Source organism: Lepisosteus platostomus, chromosome 19 (assembly GCF_059453375.1).
Source record: "Lepisosteus platostomus isolate fLepPlt1 chromosome 19, fLepPlt1.hap1, whole genome shotgun sequence".
Lineage (NCBI taxonomy): Eukaryota > Metazoa > Chordata > Actinopteri > Semionotiformes > Lepisosteidae > Lepisosteus > Lepisosteus platostomus.
In genome coordinates, this window is record NC_142629.1 from 166,165 (window position 1) to 189,273 (window position 23,109).

General features: G+C 44.0%; 1 protein-coding gene and 1 long non-coding RNA gene across 12 annotated transcripts in view; one reads left to right on the forward strand and one right to left on the reverse strand.

Moving 5' to 3' along the window:
• Positions 1 to 562: 562 nt before the first annotated feature.
• On the reverse strand, positions 563 to 12,051 carry LOC148644726 (uncharacterized). Its single transcript, XR_015928446.1, has 2 exons — positions 11,777 to 12,051; positions 563 to 3,054 (listed from the first exon to the last, which is right to left on the reverse strand). It is a non-coding gene; the product is annotated as an uncharacterized LOC148644726 (long non-coding RNA).
• The window catches only part of tex2l (testis expressed 2, like), a 29,765-nt gene continuing 11,515 nt past the window's right edge, over positions 4,860 to 23,109 (forward strand). For 6 of the 11 annotated variants that reach the window (XR_015928437.1, XR_015928438.1, XR_015928439.1 and 3 more), the window contains exons 1-5: positions 4,862 to 5,838; positions 15,339 to 16,784; positions 19,865 to 20,065; positions 20,635 to 20,974; positions 22,266 to 22,498. Coding sequence is in view for 5 of the 11 variants with exons in the window: in XM_088612719.1 (XP_088468845.1) it covers positions 15,417 to 16,784; positions 19,865 to 20,065; positions 20,635 to 20,974; positions 22,266 to 22,498 (2,142 nt within the window). In the remaining 6 variants the exon portion in view is untranslated. Of the gene's footprint in view, positions 5,839 to 14,653; positions 14,681 to 15,338; positions 16,785 to 19,864; positions 20,066 to 20,634; positions 20,975 to 22,265; positions 22,499 to 23,109 lie in introns of all 11 variants that reach the window. The other 5 variants (XM_088612715.1, XM_088612717.1, XM_088612718.1 and 2 more) reach the window with 5 other exon arrangements.

Sequence of the window (23,109 nt, forward strand, 5' to 3'; positions counted from 1 at the left end):
TGCCTCACCCCCTGGGACACACAAACACAGCACAAATCGGGATACTCCGGGGCCCTTAGTAGTCAATATATATGGGCCAGGAGGGAGACAACAAGCAGAAACAGACCCTGACAGGCTCAGAGCTCACAGACTGGACAACAAAGGCAAACCTGGCTAAGAGAGAGGACAGGCTGTGCTCCTACCACCAGCAGGGAGAAGCACAGAGATGCACTTTCTGCTGCACTGCACGAAACGCTCAAGAATCATATACACATTCTTCCTAAAATTAACAAATTAAATCCCAGAATTCTCACACCTGACAAAAGCACAACAGCTATCAATCCTAATGGGGTAGAAGGGAGAAAACTCATTAGAGATGCAGCCTAGTTTGGGATCTCTTGTCACAGCCTGAGGAACAGAAAATGACCCTCTCAAATAATTATTATTAATAATAATAATAATAATAATAATAATAATAATAATAATAATAATAATACTATAAGTTATTTGATGTAAATGTTCTACTAACTGCTTTTGCTTTCATAAGTTTTTCAAGTTTAAATCATTAGACAAACTCATAATAGATGTTTTAATTTAAGTTTAATTTTGAAAGACGGCACAGGAGATACACAGTACTGTATGTGTTTGCCAATCTGTGCTAAATAATCCTGCCCAGAAAAACAATAAAAAAATGTGTCCCCTCTTTTTGAAGTTAACTCCCAAAATCACTGAAACAAGTTCAACTTGAGACATTCTTTTTTCTGTTTTCCTGGATAACATTTAATCACGTTTAATAACTTCTATTAGAAGCAGTAGTCAACTCCAGTTTAGACAAAAAAGACCAGCCACTCAGAAATGTGATACCAAAAAGATGGTTAGATATTTTTCTTACTACATATTTCTAACATACATAGTCCTTCTTAAAGGGAAACTGCAACAACATTTTTATATTTTGTGGTTAAAAAATAATCAGCATTGATGAGTGCCTTTTAAACCACAATGAAAGTTAATGTGCACAGTAACTTGTAAATCTTTCCAATTTACATCACTAATTTAGACCAAATTTCCAGGTATGCGTAATACCATGTTTTGGGATTCAGAACCAGGCGACCAAACATTTTATAATGTATTCAGAGCAATATTTCTATTTTTATTAAAAAGAAATATTGCTCTCTACTTCTAGACAGTTTTGCCAACAAATACTGCTTATTTGTTAACTCTGCAAGCAGATCATGTTAGAACATTTCTGCGGTAAAATGTCTGCTATACAACCAGTACTTATTCAGTTGAACAGACACTAGACACCACCTGGGAATCAGTGAGTTTTCTCTTCTCGCTGCCCCCACGAGCTTGTCTGGGGTTTAACCTGTTTAACCTTGTTCCTCTTCCCTCGTGGAAGTCCCCTTTTCTGATCTCAACCAGGCTGCATCTAAAAATCATGCTTGATAAGCAAAAAACAAATTCAGTCTGTGATACTAGTCTAAACAATGATGTGTGAAATATTTGAAAAAGAAGATAAAAACGGCTGTGCCTAACAGCTACAGCAAGATAAATGTTGTAAGGGTCATTTAAAATTTGACTAAAATGTCCACTCATATTTATTAAATCCTCCCTAACTGCAGCAAATACTGATATAAGCATCATCAAGATGGGTGAGTTCTTCTCACCTTGTTGGCCAATGGACTGCTCCCCATTGCCAGAAAGACCCAGTCTGTGCTTCCCTCTGTCCGAAAAGGGACAGCAGTGCCCAGCTGGCTCCTGTCAGAGGAGGTGTCCCATGCACAGCGCTCTTCCTTTTGTCCTGAAGTGGGGCTGTGTGTGGGGCCCAGGAATTGTGTTGCCAAGGAAGTGCTGAGTAGGGCAGAATTATCTGCCTGCTCCTGGAGAGAATTGTGCTGCGGCAGCATGTTTCATCGCAGCAATAAACGAAGCATCGCTAATTAATCACTCCCATCCTGCAATCAACCCTAAATATCCCCAGTCTCTTCCCTGCTTTCCAGCTGCAGGAAGCGAGAGTGAAAGGTCACTAAGCTTTCTCGGGGGTACTTCTTACTTGTTGTCTCTGTTTGTCTAACGCCCAGTGTGGATCGACACCATAGACCTGAACAAGTGCTGCTCTTTTAAACTACCACACCCGGTTCTTCCTACACTTCCCACATACTAAAAGATCACATTTTGACTAAAATATGATTTGTGAAAACAGAAAAAAACTCTAGGCTGTAGTGTTTAACGATTTGTTAAAGAGGCAGAATCTCTTTTGTGACAGCCTGGCAGCTTGTAAATGGCAGTTCTTGATCGGTTCAGTTTTGCTTCTTCAAACTCCATTCCAGCACAAGGGTGAAAGACTTTTCTCCCTCTGTTCCATAAAGGAAAACATTGTAAAGAAGTCACACACACCTCTGCTGTTTGACACCGAGTACCTGTGCAGAACGGGTATTATTGATCAGAAAAGAGACTCAGGTCTACCTTACAACACTGTAGGCTCCCAGGTGCCCAGAACGTGCCAGGGGTCACGGTTGCCAGGGAATGACCCTGTGCCCAACCCAAGTTCCCCAGGCCGGGCACTGCAGCCGGGAGAATCCTGGACATGGTCCAGGAATCAATCATTGCTCCAGAAGCATGTGGACTGCTGGGATCAGCCACAGTTCCAGAAAGAAAAAAAACAATACTGGTAACATGTTAAATCAGAGAACTGAGGTTCTGTTTGCATTCATTGTACATATGACTTTTTCCTATTGAAACAGAGTCTTAAAGTTTATTTAATTTAAAACTATTATTATTATGATGATGATACCAATATTCTTGCTTTAACTGGTAGTAGTAGCAGTAGCTGAAGAACAGGCAGACTACAGCTGTAACCAGTCTATTAGCAGCAGAATCAGAAGTTCAGAAGAACCTGGCAGGTGACTCAGTTGTCAGATGTCCTTCTCTGGGCTCTTCTGAGGAGCACTGGGGAGCTGGAATGTTTGTCCACACCCAGTTTCCGTCTCAGGGCATCAGCAGTGGCAGGAGGAGGTGCTGGATGTTTTTTTTTCATCAGTGAGGAGGACTTCGTACAAGAGCTGTGCTCGGCTCCTGTGAGAGAGATTGCCTCTGTGGACCAGTCCACTCTCTGTCAAGCCTGAAGAGCTAAGTGGATCTGCAGCTCATCAAGGGAGAATGTAATACTTGCATATGAAATACTCAGTCACAGAATGGTGTTACAGCAACAATAATAATTCCTCACATTTATATAGAAGTCTGCATCCCCAAAGCACTTCAGCTATAGAATAGAAGGAGCTCACTTCAACCCCCAGTTGATGTCAGAAATGACCTCTTTAATTAAATTAAGAGGAACTTCAGGGAAGCCAGATGTACAAGTCTAGGGTATAACACCCTACTCATACAGCCTGAGTCAGAGCATAATTTATGGTCAAGGAGATAGGACACCAGCTTAACATCTTCAAAATAGGGCAGCTCTTACAGCACACTGTCCCCAGTCACCAAAAATCCTATTCAAAACACAGTTTGAATTGATACAGTGACAAGTGGTTCTGTGTCAGATGTCACAATTGTTCAATATACAATGTACTATATTAACACCTCCAGTGGAAAACAAACTTGTTTCTTTCCTTAACACAGTAAATGTGTTAATTTTAATCTCTCACAACTATTCAGATCAATCGAACAAGTAATAGGTTTATTCCATGCTGAAAAAAAGAGGAAAGAAAATCCAATGTTTTGGCCGTGGAGCCTTCTTCAGGTGTTGAGATCATTCAGATCTTCAGATTCAGATCAATAATCAGATCAGTCAACAGCCTCAGTTTAAATTGTTCCTATTTGCTAAATGAGCTGTGACCCATAACTAAGCAAACCTTTGCTAAATGCTTGTTTGTAATGTCATTTACATTAGGTGCAATAGCAAGGTTTCTATACTGCAATTACTGCAGCAAGCAATTTATGTTCATGCTACTGCAGGGTGATTAGGCTACACATACTTCTCAATAGACAAATGACAGTGATCTGATATTTATTTAAAGAGTACTATTCTTTATTTGGGTGATACTTGCATCCAAAGCATTTTACTTTTGTTCTCATGTATAGAGCTGGGTTTTTTACTAGAATAATGAGGGTGAGGTCTTCACTCATGTTATGGATAACACCAGTTAACACCAGTGTTTTAGCTTGGATTTGATCCAACAACCTTCCAGGTGTCAAGTCTGAAAGCCTGACAACTGCTCCACATGTCCTTCTTGCCTGTCTGGAAGAGGGTCTCTTCACTGACTGCTGCCTCTCAAGAGGGGCAGGGAGGGGTCTGTGCTCTGTATGGCTCCTGTTCTGTGCTTCCTGATAGATGGGGTAGGTGGTGTTGCTAGTGCTTCAGCTGGATCTAGCACACATGTTCTATGCTAGGAGGACAATTCTGGAGCACGTCTGTCACCGGCACAGAGCCGGGTCTCTCCTGGCCTTCTACCACAATGGGGAACAGGTGTCACTCCCACAGGACCTCAGAGCTTGCTTCATACTGCGTGGCTCTTCAGCAAAGCAGTACAGACATAGAAGAAAAATGTAACAGGCACTGTGCAGCTTGGCATAAAATCTTCCTTTTCACCATCAAATCAGTCAATGAAACGTAATAAACCAACCCCTTCCTCTCTCCCGAGCTCAAATCCAGTCCATAAAGAAATTCAACTTATTTATTTGTAGTTTTCTTCTCTTAATAGATACCCATGGGTCATTTAATGTATAGTAGCAACAGATTAATGATTTCCAGAACATGCATTAACCAGTAGCCAAGTGCAGTTCGAAGAGGCGGAATCACACAGTTGGACTGGGAGGAAGGCTTTGCTGTACACAAGGCGCACAGAGCACTGCATGTCAGTGTGTGGGTGGAGAGGGTACTGAGGGAGTGGGACTCAGCAGAGGGCTATGTAGAGAGAAAGGGGATTGCACGGGGCAGGTTATCAACATTTAATCCGGATTAGAAGGCACTCAACCACACACCCGCCTCCGCCTGCTGTAAATCCCAGTTGGAGAGGCACGGAGGTCGCACGTAGAAGCATTTCTATTGGATGGGGGGGAGGCGGGACAGAGTGGAAGACAGGGAGAGTATATAGTGAGCGGAGGAGGATTGTGGTGCTGTCTGATTCCCATCGCCTGTGAGGAGTTTTTTTTCTTTCTCGCGGATGGGTTGTGGGCTGCCGAGCAGAGCGAGATGCGCAGCCGGCGTGTGAAATCGGGACAGCGCAGCGTGCTGCTGTCTGTATGACACGCAGCCTCGCTCCCTCCTCAGCTATTTCAAGCGTCGCATTGCCAGAGACCGGCAGCGCGGGCGGTCAGTTCTTGCCACGGTGCATAGGCAGTTGCAGCGACCCTGGAAAGGTGTATTGCATTGGGCACTTCGTAGTAACAGGAATCCCCGCAGTGCCTAGAGCTGCAGCAGAGCACAGGTTACACAAGCAAAGCTACTGTTACGGCTTCGTTTTCGCAAAAAAGGGAAGAGAGAAACAAGATTGCGGTGGCGGAAGTTCAGTATAAGTTCGTTCATTTTATTACGATTCATCCATTTCCTAATTAATGTTTTTTTTTTTTTATCTGGGTTTTTTTTTATCGAATTTGGACGTCCAGAGCCGTTCCGCTGCAGAGCTTAGCGCGTGCCTGACGGGCTGTAGCTCTCGGACACGCTCACCTGCAGCACGCGGCCGCGCATCTGGACTACAGTGAACATCTGGGGGCTCCGCCGAACAACAACAGCAAAGTGTACGCGGGCAGGCTTTCCCAAAACCTGGCACCCCCTCGGCACCCCGCAGCGCAGTCAGAGGGAGAGAGAGAAATCGGGGGAGCCGCGTGCACTGGTGTGGTCTTGATGGTTTTGCACAGGTGAGTTCCCCACGCGTTGTCTACACACAGGGCAGCGAGTGTGTAGAATGGGTTTAACGTGCGCAGACCCCTCTCGGGTAAGAGATAAGATCCATCCTATTGCTATTATCTATGGAGCAGGAAAGTCGGAGATGTATATTTTACGATTTTTTTATTTGCCCCTAGATTTACCCCAAGAGAGTTCACAGTCAGTAACGGGCAATTCAAGCCTGTCTTTCGTCCTCTTCTATACCACTTTAGTAAAATGAGTGCATGAATGATTCGTTGTGTATAAACCATGCACCCATTCTCATATAGTATATTTATACAGGAATGTGATTTGCTCTTTCAGCCTGTCAGGCTCTTCAAAATCATATCTCCTTGCACCAACAAGCACTGAAAAAGAGCGTTAAAGGTGCCAGCTTTTCAATCTCCTCAAGATCACATTTGTCCGATGCAATGGCAGGGAACCTTGAAACAGAAGGTCACTTAATACCCGGCAGGTGTCACAATTCCAGAGCAGAGAGTTCTGGACAAACTCTAAATAAAGCAGGCTGTATTTACTGGTGTCACTAAAATTGTCCCTGAGTGCTTGTGTTGTTATGGACTGGCGTCCTACCTAGAGTGTAGTCGTCTTACCTCACTGTATTTGTTGGGTAGCATCTAGTGCTGCTCCTGTCTTACCAGCACTTTCTGATAATGCTTGACTGAGTGGCACTTCCTACTTCTGAAACAAAAGCCTTCAGAATATATCTCCCATGATGTGACCACAAAATCCACAAAATTGCATGGGGTCAAAGCAATCAAACATCATTGTGAGAGTGACTGACAAAGGAAAAATGTTTTGTACTGTATGAAGAACATATAAATACATGGAAAGCCTTGCAGATACTATAAACAGTTGGAATGTTGTTTCTAGTTTTTTTTATATACATTTCAGGCAAAACTACACAGTACAAATCTAGCAGTTAGCTAGTCAAATTAAGATAGTCATGTTGTGGGAAATCATCTGCCCAGATTATTTTAGCAGGCTTCAAAAGCAAAAGCACAAGAGAGAGATACACAGGCTGTTAATCTGTAGTGATGGCAGAGTCTAATAGCCTGGCCTGCACTCTGCCCTAAAGACACCGAAGTCTAGGTCAACACTGGCAGAAGGAGGCAGAGATGAGATTAGGCCATGAAACATACTTGTCCAAATCATCTAGATTGCTTGTCTAGTGTAGATTAAGAGGAGTAGCAAAATGATTGTAAAGCACAAAGTGGTCATGGTTTTCTGTAGTAGGCTGTGCCAGAATCAATTAGGACAGATACATTTGATTAATTGTGAAAATTGCAATGGTCCTAGATGTACAATATAACAGTGTTATGGTTTACATAAACATCTTTTTAACTGCAGATTTACAAGGAAGCCAAAGATTGTGTGGAAGTCTAAACATTTATTAAGTTTGAGGACACTTGGCATAACTGGCTGGCTGAGAGCAATCCTCCCTGCCATAAAACGAGCAGGCTAGGACCTCCAAGCTCGGTGAAAAGGCAACCAAGGGGTAGCTGTAAGTGGAAATGGGCTGGAAGAGGGATGCAAAAGTGAGCGAGGAAGAGGAGAGGCAGCTGTGTGGTATATCTGGGAAAGAGAGGTAATTACAGTACATCAGGATTAGTTGTCAAGTTGTGGCAGCTGAGCTTAATTTGTTTGGCTGCCTTCATCCCCTCCAAACTTTTGTTAGAACTCCATTGCTCAGTGAGGAAGTTAAAGTCAGAGAAATGTTTGGTTTTTAAAATAAGCAATGCAATACCCATGACGCTCTTACTTACTGAAGGGTTGGAAAAGAATCCACCCACTGGCACGTGTCTTACTGACTGAACAAGACTGAATCAGATCAGTCAGGGGTCTGTACACCCCCTGTACAGGAGGTGCGGACAGTTTGCCTGGGGGATGCTCCTTACTGCGAGACTTTGAACCAGGATGCCAGCAATGACAGGGATGGGTCAGGCTCTGGCTTGTTGTCCAAATCCAAGTGACCCAGAAGAACCACAAGGTGACTTGGCTGCGGCCCTGAAAGCAAACTGCTTGTCTTGAGGAATTAACGGAGCTTGTTAAATCTAACCTCCTCCGCAGCTCTGTCTCGCTTTAACTTTTAATCCACATACTGCCACCATTAAAACAGACAAAGTGATACGTTTAGCTAAACTTCAGTGTTATTTAGGATCCCAACGTGTTCAGGGCACAAAACGTGCTTGGTTCATGGGCTATTTCAGCAGAAGGTTACAAAATAAGAAATACTGAACACTTTTAAAGAGCTTCACACTAAATACATTAACACTATTATAATGCTGCTACTTTTAGCGTTTCTTAGGAATTTGGTCATTTGCTAACCTTATGGGGCACACTTAATGAACGTTCTGTTTTTGATATGTTCCGCAAGAGCCCGAGCTAGGGTTAGGGTCTGAACAACACCTAGACAATTTGTGATGCATTTGCCGTGCTTCAGGATGCATGTGAAATGCAGGAAAGGAGTTCTTTTGTTGTTTCCTTGAAAATGACATTTGGCCCAATTTAGCTTTTTTTGCTAAGCCGCGCGCCTGTCGAAGAAAAATGGTCAACAATCAATATTTTCTAAACAGACTTTCCAAATGCTAAACTTTCTTTTTTTTACATTTTAAGAAAAGGCCCTGACATCACGCTGACTCTCTTTGCTATGGGGACAGCCCGGTATTGCTTATTAGAGAGAGGAAAATGTATTGTCACTAGCAAATGTAATATCCCCTTATAAAATTATCACAAGCTGTTACTCTCAAAAGTCCTTATCCCAGGATAATCTTAGTCAGATATGAAAACAATGTCCCAAATACAGATACAAACTGGCACATATTTTGTTCACATCTTTTTTCTTCTAAAACAATTCATTTAATTCCCTTTTACATAAGTCAGCATGAACCACATTTGTGATGTAATGGGGAATTATGTAACTGTGTGATTATCAGAATGAAATCAGATTTATTAGAGGGAGACAAGCAGGTGGCCATGAAGAGTTTTAGAGGACTGATAATCAACAGGCAGCATGTCTCTGCTGATGTTATTCCTGAAGACAGTGTTTATTCTGCAGGGTGTATTATTCTATTATTGCAGATGTGAAAGAGATGCTCAGGATGATTGATGTGACTACTGGACACTGCCTTGATATGAAGAGAACAAGAAGTGAGAAACACCAGTTCCTTTTGCATTTGCTAGAGGCTGTTTCCCAGCAGTCACAGCTGGTTCCCACCTCTCCCCACTCTGGGTTAGAGGAGTGTGGTTAAGGAGCAGAGCAGGGTTTTGGCAAACAAGCCTCAAGTTGTTATCATTTTCATTTTTGTTTTTCTACAGTTTGTGCTGAAACCCCAGAGAGAATACAGAATAGAGCTCAACAGGCAATGTTCAATGTCTTTATGACTTTATCAACCTCAGATGCCAGCATTCGTCCCTTTGTTGTTTTGAAAAGCGCTCTAGCTAAATGAATGGCACAGGAATGGGGACCTGAAACCCGCGTGTGTGCGAGCGTGCCTGCAGGTGCACACACTGTGGAGAGGACGGGCCTCTGGGGAGTCACATCAGTCCTCCTCGCCGATCAGCTTCCCAGGACAAAAACGAAAACAGCACTTTCAGAGCCTGCTAGAAATGAAGGAGCGCACTGTTTGGTGTTTGGGGATCTGGGGGGGAACAAAAGGTGTAGGAGCAGAAGCCTGGCTCGGTATTTCTGAATGGGGTCAGCCAAGCTCCATTTTTAAATGGGCTCCCTTGGCCTGTCGTCCGAAAATGTCACCTGTTTCGAGTGTAATTATAGGACAATATTTCCCTATCCCATAGGTACTGCTGTGCGATTATCAAACAATATGAAGTAACTGTCTTCTGTCTACTTCAGAGGTTTAGTTTTCACTCTAGCTCTAAATTAAACTTGATTATTTGCATAATTAACCCAATTTAGCTCTTTTCTGGATGAAGACGATGATTAAAAGAGACAGGAAATCTACTCAACAGCAGCCTAAAAGGGCCATGCTCGATACCCTCTGTCCTACATTATTGTAGGAAATTTGTTAGACATTATTCTAGCAAAGAAAGTCTCTTGCTTTAAATACTAGGACTACAGGTAATCACTTTACATTATAAATTATATTATTTCTACAACCTGTCTTGGCAATTTTATTAACTACATATCTGTTAAAAAACTGAATACATACATACAATTGTATTTAGTCCTGAGAAGTACTTGACAGCCAGTCAGTCAAGAATTATTTCAAATCTTCAAAGGGATAATTAATATGAAATTGTACTCCAATAATCCAATATTATATATAGCCTGTACCTCATCTTTAACAAGGGAATTGATGTTTGATCAAACTCTGCAGTGATTACCACCACCAACCAGGGGAAGAAAAGGGAAGGGATGCAGACAGTTAAAGCAATAAAAAAGAAATCTGAATAGATTAAAGAGGAGCAGAATTCAAAGCAGAGGGCTGTGGCGCTTCTCATTTGTTTCGTGACTAATTGCAATTGAGTATCTCATTAATAACTACGTACTCTCATCAGGTGAATTATAGCCTAAATGCAATTCTTAAATTAAAAACTAACATTAATTTGTCAGGAAATTTAGTTTAAATATAAACAAGAAACATACAAAGTAATAACTTTATATTAACGTGGCCTACGTATTAACCTACTAATCAGATGAACTGAAATGTTCCGATGCACAGTCCCCTGCAGTTCGGGCTAATAAGTACAACAACGCCGAGCCCAGGGAACCGGATTAGGCACAAGTTCAGATGAACTCCAACTTTGTTCCGCACGTTTTTTCGCTGCAATTGAACTCAGAGCTTGAGATGATCTCCATAAAATACCGTACTAACTAAATCGCAACTACTAACTCGGGAAGTTCGTTGCAATTGACACACGGGAACGTAACACCCCCACCCATACAAACAAACATCTAATGTTTGTTAAAGCGAGGGGAAAAAATATAGGCTATACTCTACCCCCTGCCAGGTCATTTCCTCAAATACAATGTATGCATTTGACGGGTAACAAAGGGCATACCCCACCTTTAACAAACCCCTTAACTAGGTCGCATTGCAGATGAACACGACGTAAAGGCACTTTCTTAAAACTAATTTCGATGGCTTGAACTTATGCACTGGAACCACAGAAAGACTGCGTCCGCAACAATTAACCACTGGGCTCCACCTGTATCCCTTAGTATTTGAGTTGGTTGCTAATGTTTTTGCTTACCCGTTAGCGAAACAAATCCATTCATAAGCAATGGTTTATAACTAGGGTCGATGAGATTTTTTTCGGTAGACAAAGGAATAGCAGAACGGGAAAGGTCTTAAACCCAGCACTCTTAGGATGTTGCTGCTGCTGTTTACGTTTCAGTACCACACAATCTGATATTACATGACCTCTTATGACAATAGAAACATTCACGCTCCTCTTTAGGACGTGGTGTACTAGTTAAGTCGAGATTGTGTACTAGGCGTAAGCGAAGCCTTTTCCACCCATGCAGACGTAAAAACATTTTTGTGGTAAGGACAAATTCTTCTGCTAGCAGTCTGCTTGTGACAAACAAACAATTTTTAAATTCCTCCAGCAAAACTAACTCACGTAATGAGTTAAAACCGTTAACTTTGCCCGCCACTTGTCAAAGAGAATGCCCTTCTCTAGCGAATTAAACGTTTGGCTTGGCACTTTCTTGTGGTTTCTAAATCTCCATCTATACGCCTCAGGAACTAGTTCGTAAGCACGTAAAATAACAGCTTTCACAATGTCATAATTCAAAATTTCCTCTAAAAAAAGTGTAGAACAAACTTCCTGACCTTTGCCCACTAGTCTACACTGTAATAGCAGTGACCAGATCTCTTTAGGCCAGCGAAGTGATTTGGCGACTTTCGATTCCCTGAATAAAGTAACTAAAACAATCTGCTTACTTACATCAAAGGTGGTCGAGAGTGGATCTTGCACAGCAAACATGATAGAGGCCTTGGAGTGGATCGGCTGCGCAGCAGGAGCATTCAGTTCTGTTTCTAACTCAAGCTGTCGAAATTTAACTTCTTTGTCCGCCTCAATCCCTATTTTACGAATCGCAAGGCGCAACTCAGATTCTGCCTGGCGTGCCTGGGCTTTTTCCTGCGCCTCTATTTGCAAGCGGGCCAGACGAACTTTCAGGCGAGTCTCGTCTTTTGACCCAGTGGAGACGGGAGAGAATGTCTTCAGCTAACACCTGCACCTCGTCCTGTTCTACCGCGGTAAAGTCAGCTTGAAGTTCGGAAACGATTTTGGCACGCCTGTAGCGTTTTCACAAGAGCTTCAGGAGTTACGAAAACGCTTGTTTTGTGTATAAAGTACATTGTGAATGTTTTCACAGCCTTGACTTTGCCTGCCGTTTTTACGCCATTTTTTACCACACACAAATAGTCTTATATCCATATCTTCGCAAGGGAAACACATAAAGCCTTCAAACCAAACGAATTTTAAAGACCTCGACTTGTGAAAATTTTCACAATAAAACTCTACATAAAACTATCAGTGAGCTAATTCTCTTTTTGAAAACCTCATCGATGCGTAATTGCGCACTAACCGGAATACTGCGGGACTGCGGAATACTACCGGAATACATACGTCTACAATACGACAAATAATGCTCAATACGAGTTCGTGAGAAAAACCCGTATATGACCATAGGAAGCACAACAGCGCAGCCTCCAGCTATCCAGCCTGTAAGCAGGGAATAAAGCTTTATTTGATTTCTGAAACCCTTTCTTTATGTCCTGTTTTCATTCATGTAAGGGTCAGCTATATACATGATACTGCTGACAGCGGGGCAATTCCTATTCTCTACTCAACAGCTTTTTGAAAACAGCACCCATGATGTTCAAACCAATTTTTTACACAGAAGACTGACACAGCTTTGCGTTGGGAAGGCAGATCCTCTGACTTTTCCAAGCCTACTTTTTTCACTAGTCGTATTTCAGACTAGTGAAATATTTAATGAACAAGTCAATGTCACACTCCCACCAATATCTCAGATAAGTGCAGATTTTATTCTGCCAGGATACTGGGTATATCGTGCTTATGTCAGTATAGATCTACGGAACTGCATCAGACCATCCAAATGAACAAATAATAACAGGAGATTTAGAATTCTTACTGAGCAGTTTATTATAATATTCAGTGCTAAGCTTCATACAGTGACCAGATTCAGATTATGGGACATGCCACAAGAGGGTTTATAGCAGCAGAAACAACCTTTTTTTGTATTTGTGTCTGTGTGCATACTAGCAAATATCTTTGCACGTTTGTCTGTTTCCATGATGTTGGGATTGGTTTGTGCCTGTGTTTAGGTGAGCGTATGTGCATATTTTTATGTGGGAATATGTGTGTCTTTGAGTGTGCACTGCTGTGTGTGCATGTGGGGTGTGAGAGAGGGTGGTATTTTATTCCTGTCATGCATGCTGTTCTGCGTGCAAGAGCTTCTTGCCAAACAGCCCTGACAGTGATCACAGGGGCTTTTATTGGACTGTAGAGCAAATCTGGCAGCTGCCCTGAAAGTAGTTTTTGAACCATCCTTTATTTGTTCACAGAAGAGACCAGCCATAGTAACTGTGAGTCATTTAGCTCATTTTAAAACATAGTAATTGACTTGAACTGAAAGGAATTTTCATAATAGTCCTTTCTTGAATGTTTCTCTAGGGTACAGTAGACAATACATTATCAGTAATATATAAGAAAAACAAGTGCCAGAGCTCTGCTTTAATGCTCAGGGAAGGAATTGGGAATTTCATCATGTTGTCGATGGAAGTCAAGCTGAATGACTAGGAGATATGGCCTATAATCCTTCTGTGGTTCCCTGAGATATGATCACTGTGAACAGCTGAGACAATACATTTACAAGCACTAGAAAATAATGCATAACCAATATATCAGCAGCACATGGTATCTTTTGTCGTTTTGGTAGACCAAAGAAAAAAGAGTGATCAAACCAATAAAACATATTTCAGTTATTGTGCATTATCTATTCGTTCTTTCTTTTTCCATAGTGCTACAAAATGAGCTTTTTAGACCTTTCTGCAGTGCATATTTTATCTTTGTTTCTCTTATGGATCTATAAGAGGTTAAGGAGGAAACAGAAATCTCACTGCAGAGTCACTGACAGATGCTGCAGTGGGATGTTAATGAGACCTACATGGAAATCCATCCATTTGGCAGATGAATGTGCTGAGAAGGTTAAAAGCCTAGAGAGATATTTTCCTTTGATCTTCGAAGTGTTCGGCTCAGGAGCTCAGGGGAAAAACAGCAGTCGAGCTCTAATAACTCTGTGGACTTTTTGTTTTAATCTGTCAGCACACTAGATAATAAGATGGGCTGAGCAGTATCTCCCTGATCCCCTGCACTGACTGCTAATGTCCACAGAAAGTGAGCACAGAGTGGTGCACAATATCATTTTCTCTGCAGGGTCAATTCATGTCAAACTCAGTGCAAATCTCTTGGAAGAAAAGGCGAAGACTATGTACGTGTGCTGTGTAGGTGGGCCTCTGTTAGGATCATACAGGATGGTTTGCTTCTTAACACTATAAATGCCATCCCTGCTGCACATAAACTATAGATAATAGGACAAATTGCATGTGAAACCATGCGTATATGCCATAGATTGTTATTGTATTTGAAAGAGCTGTATAACCAGCACCAATGTGAGTAAAGTGTAATCTTACATTTTTCACGTTTTGCCTTCACAAGATGTTTACATGTTCTCCCTGTGTTGTCATTTGGTTCCACTTTCCTTCGTCCCTCTTCCCTCTGGGCACTGTTCAGATGTGTGGATGCATACCTCTGTGAGATGTGAGTAACATGTTTGATGATCAGGGGCTTTGTAGAATTTGGCAGTGCTTGTAGGTACATACATGAATGTGTCTTTATCATTCATGAAATAAATCGTATCTGAGCTTTATACTGTTCATTAAGAAATTAATTATAGATGAAGGTCGCAGGCCCCAGAGATTCTTTCTTAATGCTGCTTTGAAAGACACTGCATAAATTAAATTTTTTATTGCTACAATTAAAAAACAATAAGTATAACTCTTAAAGAACACCTATGAATGCACACACATTGAGAAGCTCTGACACACACAGGCTGTTTTGAGGATTGAGCATGGATTTTCATCGGAGATTAGGAGTTTCTAACGGAACGTTTTAGATTAAAGCATCTGCACTGTCCTACTTTTCAGCTGGTTTCACTGGGAATGTAATAATAATATACATTTGAAAACAAGGCGTTCGTCACAGCTGTTCATTCAATTTTACACATATTCATCCTCATGGTGAGGAAAGAGCTCAATCGATAGCAATGAAGCAGCTGGGGCTGACGTTCTGTCACAAACCCAGACAAGCAGTTTCATCATGAAAACACTACTGAATCATGCTTCTGCATACAGTAGCTCAGCCCCCTGTTACTCATGATGGAGCGCAGTTTTAGTTGCCCCGTGTTTTTGCCCTGCAGACCTTAAACGTGAGATCCTGATCCTGGAATGCTCTGGCCTTGCCCAGGTGTTGGCGGTCGGGAGTGCCGAGATAAGCAATGGCGGAGCCAGCAGGAGACGAGCCAGGCCTGGGGGCTCCACGTGGGTCCAGCCAGCCCCCCCACTGCCCCCCTGTGCCGGAGCCCCCAGGTGTCGTGATCCAGCTCACGGCAGCGTGCACGGAGGAGGAGTGGGGTGGCCAAGGGGACAGTGAGCTGATCTTCACCCTGGACCGAGATGAAGAGGGCCCAGCAGTGGCTTTCTCAAGGGACCTGACCCGCCCCGACGCGGGGCAGCCGGCAGAAGACTTCCTGGGCTCAGCAGCTTTCTCCGTGTCCTGTTCCCCATCCTCCCCCGGCTCCTGCGGCGAGTTCTCCATTTTGGCCCCCAGCTTCTTCTCCCAGCAGCCCTCCCCGAGGCCTTTCATGAGCCTGGTCAAGTCCCTGTCCACCGAGATCGAGCCCAAGGAGACCGCGTCCCTGAAGCCCCGGCCGCTGCTCAGCCTGGTCAAGTCCATCTCCACGGAGATCTCCCGCAGCGAGCCCGAGGTCACCCAGTCCAAGTCCGACTCCAGGCTCAACCTGCACCTCTGGCGCCAGCTCACCCAGCCCCGCGGGCGCAATGGCGACTCCAAAACCGCTCCACCTTCCCCCGGCAGCGCCTCGCCCTCCGAGGGCAAAGCGGCGTTCTTCAAGGTGCCCGAGGTGGAGGCCCGGCTGGAGGACACCAAGCGCAAGTTCTCGGAGGCCATCCAGGACCCCCTCAGCATGCTGAGCAAGATCATGGGGGACGAGAACTCCGGCAGCCCCAAGCAGAAATCGGGGCTCACCGATTCTCCGGGGTCCTCCGGAGGTGGCTGCTGGGGAGGTCAGGCGAACGGGGAGTGGGGGGTGGGCGGGGATGCGGGGACAGCCGGCAGGAACCCCCGGAAAGGAGAGTGCGACAGGCTGTGTGTCTGCAGCACCCCCGTGAGGAACCCCCAGAGGAGTCAGCAGAAGCTGTGCGCATCCCCCGAGCCGCAGTGCAAAGTGAGCAGCCAGGGCAGCAGGTACGAGATTTGTACCTTCAGAGACATCATGCAGGTGGTGGAGATCGAGCCCGCTGCTGGCACCCCTGGGACACTTGATGCAGAGCTGGCCCAGGGACTTCCTGGGGAGCAGGTCTCTCTGCAGCCCTGTCCGCCAGTTCCAGGCAAGTGCCTGTTCTCTGTGGCTGCGCTGGCCTACAGCTACTTCGTCCTGCCTCTGCCTCCTTACCTGTCCGGCCTGGCTCTGGGCCTGGCCTGCGGATTCATGCTGGGCTTGCTGCTCATCCTTCTCCTGGCGCCCAGGACACCCCTGCCATCCTCCAGGATCGTTCCCCCGGCAGCCGACAGCCGGCCGTCGGCGAGCCTCGCCAGGGAGGGCAGTGACCCCGAGGTCATGAAGGTAAGCTGAGTGCCTGAAATTCAAAATTACATCATTGAAAATCATGGTGATACAGAGTGGAGAGCAAAATGTGATATGGGAAACTCAAGTGTGATAGGCAGTTCCTTCTGTGCAAGGCCTCCCATTAAAAACTACTCTTAAGCGACCCCACTGAAGTCCAAAAACCAGACTTGCTCTGCAGATCTGACTGTGCTGTCAATTATATTGTTAACCACAGCTATCAGGTGCCTCTCTGAGAGCTACAGTCTTAGCAGGGAAGGATTTCCTGCTTGTGTGACTGCAGAGCTTGAGGCTCAAAGGGTACTGTAGCTTGTCTCTGTAATTAAATCCTTTTTTTCTCCGTAACTGCCTGTATAACCCAGAAGCTTGCTGTGTGATGACTGCAATTAATGGCTTGTTTTTGGCTTCTTATTACAGACTAAAGCTTCTATTACTGTTCATCACTCTGCAAACAGTTCTCCTCCAGTGCCCCAGGTGTGGTATTAAACCAATCTGAGCAGAAGGCACCAGTGTTCATTTCCAGCCTCATCAGGAGCTTTTAATTGTAAAGAAGAGATACAGTTCAAATTAACTCTATGACATCAGGCTTACATTAAGAGCCTGTCAGCTGGCTGTCAGTCTTACCCTTAATTTAGAAACAGAGTTTAAATTCAGCACAGAGGTAACCATTAACATGTACGTTCATTTGTTCTTTAAAAAAAATGTGTGGTTAGATATTTGCAGAGAAAAAACCTTAAAAGCTGTTCTCTGTCAGATTCCATTACACATATCAAATCAGATTTCATTTTATATAATCACATTATGTCCCTATATCTATCTACAGACAGCACAAGCAGAACAAAAGTGATAATGTATCTACGGCATTCCACCACTGTTGCCGAAACACTGTAATATAGCTACGAGTCTGGAGGACTCATCTGAGCAGGAGGTCATTCAGTCTCACTGCAAAGAGGTTTTAGCAGATTTAAGACTCAGCCTTTAATGAGTGGTACAGTGCTGAGCTCTCCAACCCTGGTCTCAGAGAGCCATTAAAAACCAAATGATCATTTAAGATTTATGACAATTTATGATTAAGCAAATCATCTGTAAAATTGATTCAGTTCGAGATCAATTGGAACAACAACTTGAATATCATTCGGTCCTCCAAAGACCTGAGGTTGACTGGGCAGTGACTTCCAAACATTCCTTTAGAAGACAGCAGAATGGGGTCCCCAGGAGCAGGTTTTGATTTCTGCTAGTTTCTCAGGAGGAAGGGGGTTATGAAGGGCAAGAAAGAGCACCGCAGCTCCAGAGAGAGAGCGAACTGGTGGGACAAGACCTCTCCATTCTGATGTCCTGCTCTGTCGCCTGGCGCTTGCCTTGCTCCCCTGCCCCGAAACCACTGCTCTGCCCAGACCTCTCCCCGAGTCACACTGCCAGCCTGCCGCCCTCAGCAGCCGCCAGTTGGTTTTGACAACAGTCCAGCAAACATTCAGAATGGCGCTGAATCCCTCCTGCGGGCATGCAGATGTTTACTTATGAGCTCAATTAGTCAATATGCTCAGTGATCCAGGACCGGGAGTCTGTCTGCATTGGGGAAACCGAGCTCCTCAAAGTGGGAGTGGGCAGAAACAGCTGTCTCTCTGACTTCAGAATAGGGAATATTCCCTTATTGTGGACTGCAGCAGCCTCATCAGTTTTAATGTGTCGTTTTTCCTTTTTTATAATGTAACAAGAAATCAGGTGCACATTTCCCCAATGAGAATGTGGTGTGTTATAGAGCTACAGAGCTAGTAACTGAAAAAGGAAAGAAAGACACTGGGAGTGTTCTGTGCCATTGCCAGGAATTGTAATTTGTCTATCATACAGAAATTTTATGAGCATGGGAGTTCATTTAATGATAAAGGAGTGGAGAGGGTATTTTCCAACTGCATAAATATTTTGTTTATAATGTTCTGAATGGAGATGTATTCATGTCAAGCATGCTCTGTCTTGTCTTTAAACTAACATCTGTTGGGGACGATTTTGTCAGATGCTGCACCATTAAACACAATAACTCCTAGCCTTCGTGTTGTTTGTAAATTCACCATATTAATAATTCACTGAAGCCAATTTTTCCTGCTCATCTTGGATCATTTTAATGACGTCTTAGAGAGGGTTATCTAACTCACACAAAATGGATTGTAAACAGCATGGTTGCTGTTTCATTGAGGCATTCTAGAGAGTAACGAGAATGCACTCACAACCCACACACATCCATGCTCTGGGAGACAAATAGGATAACTCCTAGGGCAGTTCGCCTTTTCTGCAATTTGTAGGTGATGCAGAAATTTGTTTCCTGGATAGGACACAGGCCACAGGCTAGACCAAAACCTGTCTTCATAGAGTTTATGATAGAGTTTATTGAAGATTGTCTCTTATTGTACAGTACATAGTGTTATGCAATAAGCATTACTAACACTCATTTAACTTGGCTGAACAATGCTGTATTGTGGTCTTGTGTTTTCAAAGTGCATTCAGCTTTACTGTACTAGACAATGGCAGGTGTATGATTTTACTGCAGTAAATTATATTGTGGTCGTGAAGTGCCCAGATACATTAATAACATTTTTAATCTTAACTGAGAAGACTATGAGCTTACCTGATTCAGGTACTCAAAATCCTCAAAGGCACTGAACAAAATCAACCCAATGGATTATTTTATAGATTGTATATTATACAGATTATATTATATATTTATAATATCTTCTTAATGAAAAGTGAAACACAAAAAAGAGCTATAAATAAGAGCTATGGTGAAGTACACTTAAAGTGGAGGTCATGAGGTCAAGGGTGGTGGGGGAGTGGAACAAGCTGCACAATCATGTTGTTGAAGTCAATACTGTCACTTCTTTCAAGACACAGCTGTGTGAGATCCTCAGATCAATAGTTAATATATATACTGTAAATCCACAAAATGACCTTCTCTCCTCTGTTACTTTCCTTGTCTTCCCCTGTTCTGTTATTCTTCTTTTCGGGATTAAAGCCAGTGTACTTGACTCTGTGATCTTACAAGGGTGAACTGGCTTGAGGCACTGACAACTGTGGCTGCTGTGTTGCAGGGCTGGATGAATGAAATGTACGTCTATGACCCAGAGACATACCACCCCTCACTGACCCACTCGGTGTTCGTCACACTGGAGGGGAGCACACTCCGACTGGCCTACCCCAGGAGCAACATCCCACGCCGCGCAACCTTTGATGAGCCCCCACACGACGTCATCTTTGTCAGCGCCCGCTGCTTTCGGCTGGCACACAGTCAGGTAAGCCCGGCGCGCGACACACCTGCGCTCATGGCCAGAGAGTGAAGGAGCTGGCCAAGGGGAACGGAAAGAGCCGAGCAGGGGACAGGGGTTTACTTCAGGTGTATAAATGAGGAGCTTGTGACGGAGAAACTAGCAAGATATCTAGCCTGAGATATTATCTGGAAAATATAAGAAGTCATCGCAGGCCCTAGCGATTTCCTGTAATTTAGGAAAGTAGATCGCCGGTTCTCAAGGGATGCAGAAAAGTACAGTTTATAGACATCGTTAATGAAACAGCTGCTTTTGACCTTGAAAAGATTAAAGATTTCCTTCAGTTAGGAAACTAGTTCAATTAATTATTTTGGAGAAATTAAAACTGAAGGCTTAATGGCTCTTAAGGACAGGACACTGATTCCACCTTTAAATATGTGGCAGTTTTGCCAGTCACGCTGTGAAAGAATGCATATGCACAGCACACTGACTAGATTCTCCTTGGGACAACACAGCCCATTTGCTGTAAGACAGCCTGTGTCTGGACTGGCGGAATGCAGAATGGTTTTCAGGTTTTTGCTGTGCTCTAACAACAGGTGTTCCTTGTGCCAACGGCTCTGGCCCGCAAGAGAATGTGGAACAAAAAGTATCCCATCTGCATTGTCCTGGGACGGGCAGAAGAGGGCACTGAAGACAGCCAGCCTGAGGGGCTGTCCGAAGAGCAGAGGGTGGACACGCTGGCTGACGGTGTCAGGAGAGGCGAGGGGGCCACCAGCACCCTGGAGCACCCTGCTGCACCGCCCGGCCCCACCACCACACTCTACCTCTTTGGCAGGACGGGGCGAGAGAAGGAGGTGTGGTTCCAGAACTTCCTGTCTGCTTCCAAGAGGTTCACCGAAGACCAGGACACTCCTACCAAGTGTGGTTCCAAGTTTGGTGAGAGGAGCTCTTCAGTGTTCCGCCTTGTCTCCAGACTTTCTATCAGAATATCTGATAAATGTCAGAAAAAGGACGAGTAAAGTTTAAAGGGGAACTGGAGCCCCAAATTCTCAGACCGGTTATTACAATTTAGTAACAGACTCATTGACAGCATAGAAAAATGTTCCAAAAACCTAAAATTGTGAACTTTGTGAGAGTACTGTGTAGTTCCTATGTTGTCACACACTGCTGGTCTCGCCACAGGGGATAGCGAGAGTTTGCTAGAGTTGTGTTGTAAATTTGTCCCTTCCTGCTCACTAGTCACTGTAATGACTAATGTAATGCAATGTATGAGCGAGGAGAGTAGTAGAGTAGTAGAGGAGTTTATTGCCATATGTACACTTAAAGTGGAATTCATTGGAATTCTTAATCGTGCTGATCTCCCGGGACTCACACAGTACAGAAGACGACACCAGACAATGTAGACAGTACATTACAAATGGTACATCATAAAAAGTAACAAGAGAACAATAAATACAATGTAGAAAACAATAAATATGTGGTAGTGAAAAAAAAACATGATGGTCTGCACAAAAAGTCCCTAATGCAGAGTTGCATTGAGTTCTGAGGCACCGCAGTTAGTTGTTAAGGATGTGCATCTGCAGGCTGAGTTCAGTCAGTAGTAGTTGTTGGAGAAACTGCCACGAGGTTGGGAGCAAAATTTCTATTGGATGAAAAGTGAGGTATTCACAAGCCTGCTTGTTTACAAAGTCATCAGGCTGCGTCACCTCACCGGAGGTTTTGTTGCCTCACTCTGAATCTCAGAATATGGGACTGCGCATACCTGGAAATATTGTGATGTAATTGTGGAGGTTTTACAAGTTACATTTTACTTTTATTGTGGCTTGAATTGTACTCATCAATGCTGATTCTTTCTAACCCCAAAATATAAAAATAGTGTTGCAGTTCCCCTTTAACCCCATCCGTGAAAAGTAGAAAGAAGAAACACAATGTTTCTGCTCTTGAGTCTTCTCTGCTGAGGTAGCTTGAACCTGTGTAAAACAGGAGGGTTGTGTCATCAGCTGCGTCTCTTCTCTGAGAACTGTTTTAGTTGTAATTATTACTTTTTTTCATTTGCTTTGCAATTTAAGACAAATCCTGAACAGAGTTTAAAACTAAATGTATTTTCTGTGTGGTGTGTTGACTAATGTGCAACCATACCAGTAGCTACCAGTAGTCACAGAAGGCCATGCTGTTGTCCTAAGCGCTGAGAGTTCTCTCTCCCTCCTTCTTGTCCCTGGTCTGTCAGCCATGCGAGCCTCCAGCCCCTCTAGCCGGGTGCTGTGCAGTGGAGGCTCCAGCAGGGGGAGCACTGAAGACATCTCTTCTCTGTTCCGGCTGAGGGACCTGGCAGGCAGCGTGCGCGAGAAGATCCTGCTGGACTACAGCACCTACATGGCGCGCTTCATCATGCCAGAGAGCACCAGCGCCCTGCCCAGCCCCTGCCACAGTGCTGCCAGCAGCCCCACTGCCAGGAGGAAGGTGAGTGTGGGGGCCTTCAGCAGCAGAACCGGCAGCCTAGACCTGCAAGCTAACTCACCCCAAGCCAGATCATGGAGGTGTGAGACTGCATAAGAGAAGGTACCTAGCAGGTTGGCATGATGACATTTCACACTGGAGAGCAAGGTGTTAGAGCCTCAGTGCTTCATTGGGAAAACAATACAGTAATACTCATATAAGTTATTTTCCGTTTGCATCTACTGTCTGTATTTACAAAGTTATTACAAAATGTTATAGGATGGCCAGTGTCCAGGTGGACACCTCCTATGGAGGCCTATGACAGAACTGGAGTACAAAACGGCTGCAGTAAATTAGTCCACAAGCATGTTAATCAAATCGTCATACAGGAGACTAGTGGTTGATCAATCCAGAACTAGCCCTGCAAGCCCTCACTAGGCGGTAGGCCGTTCTGCATTGAGAAGTAACTAAGAATGATTAGCTCGTAAATCTCAACAGCTTCCCATACTGCCTTTGATCATCTAGAGAGTAAACAGCCCCATTCACTCTGCAATGGATATCCTTCATCTGCTGCTGAATTAATCATCTTAACACAGTCACAGGAATGTTGACATTTTTCGTGCTTTAATACTGCA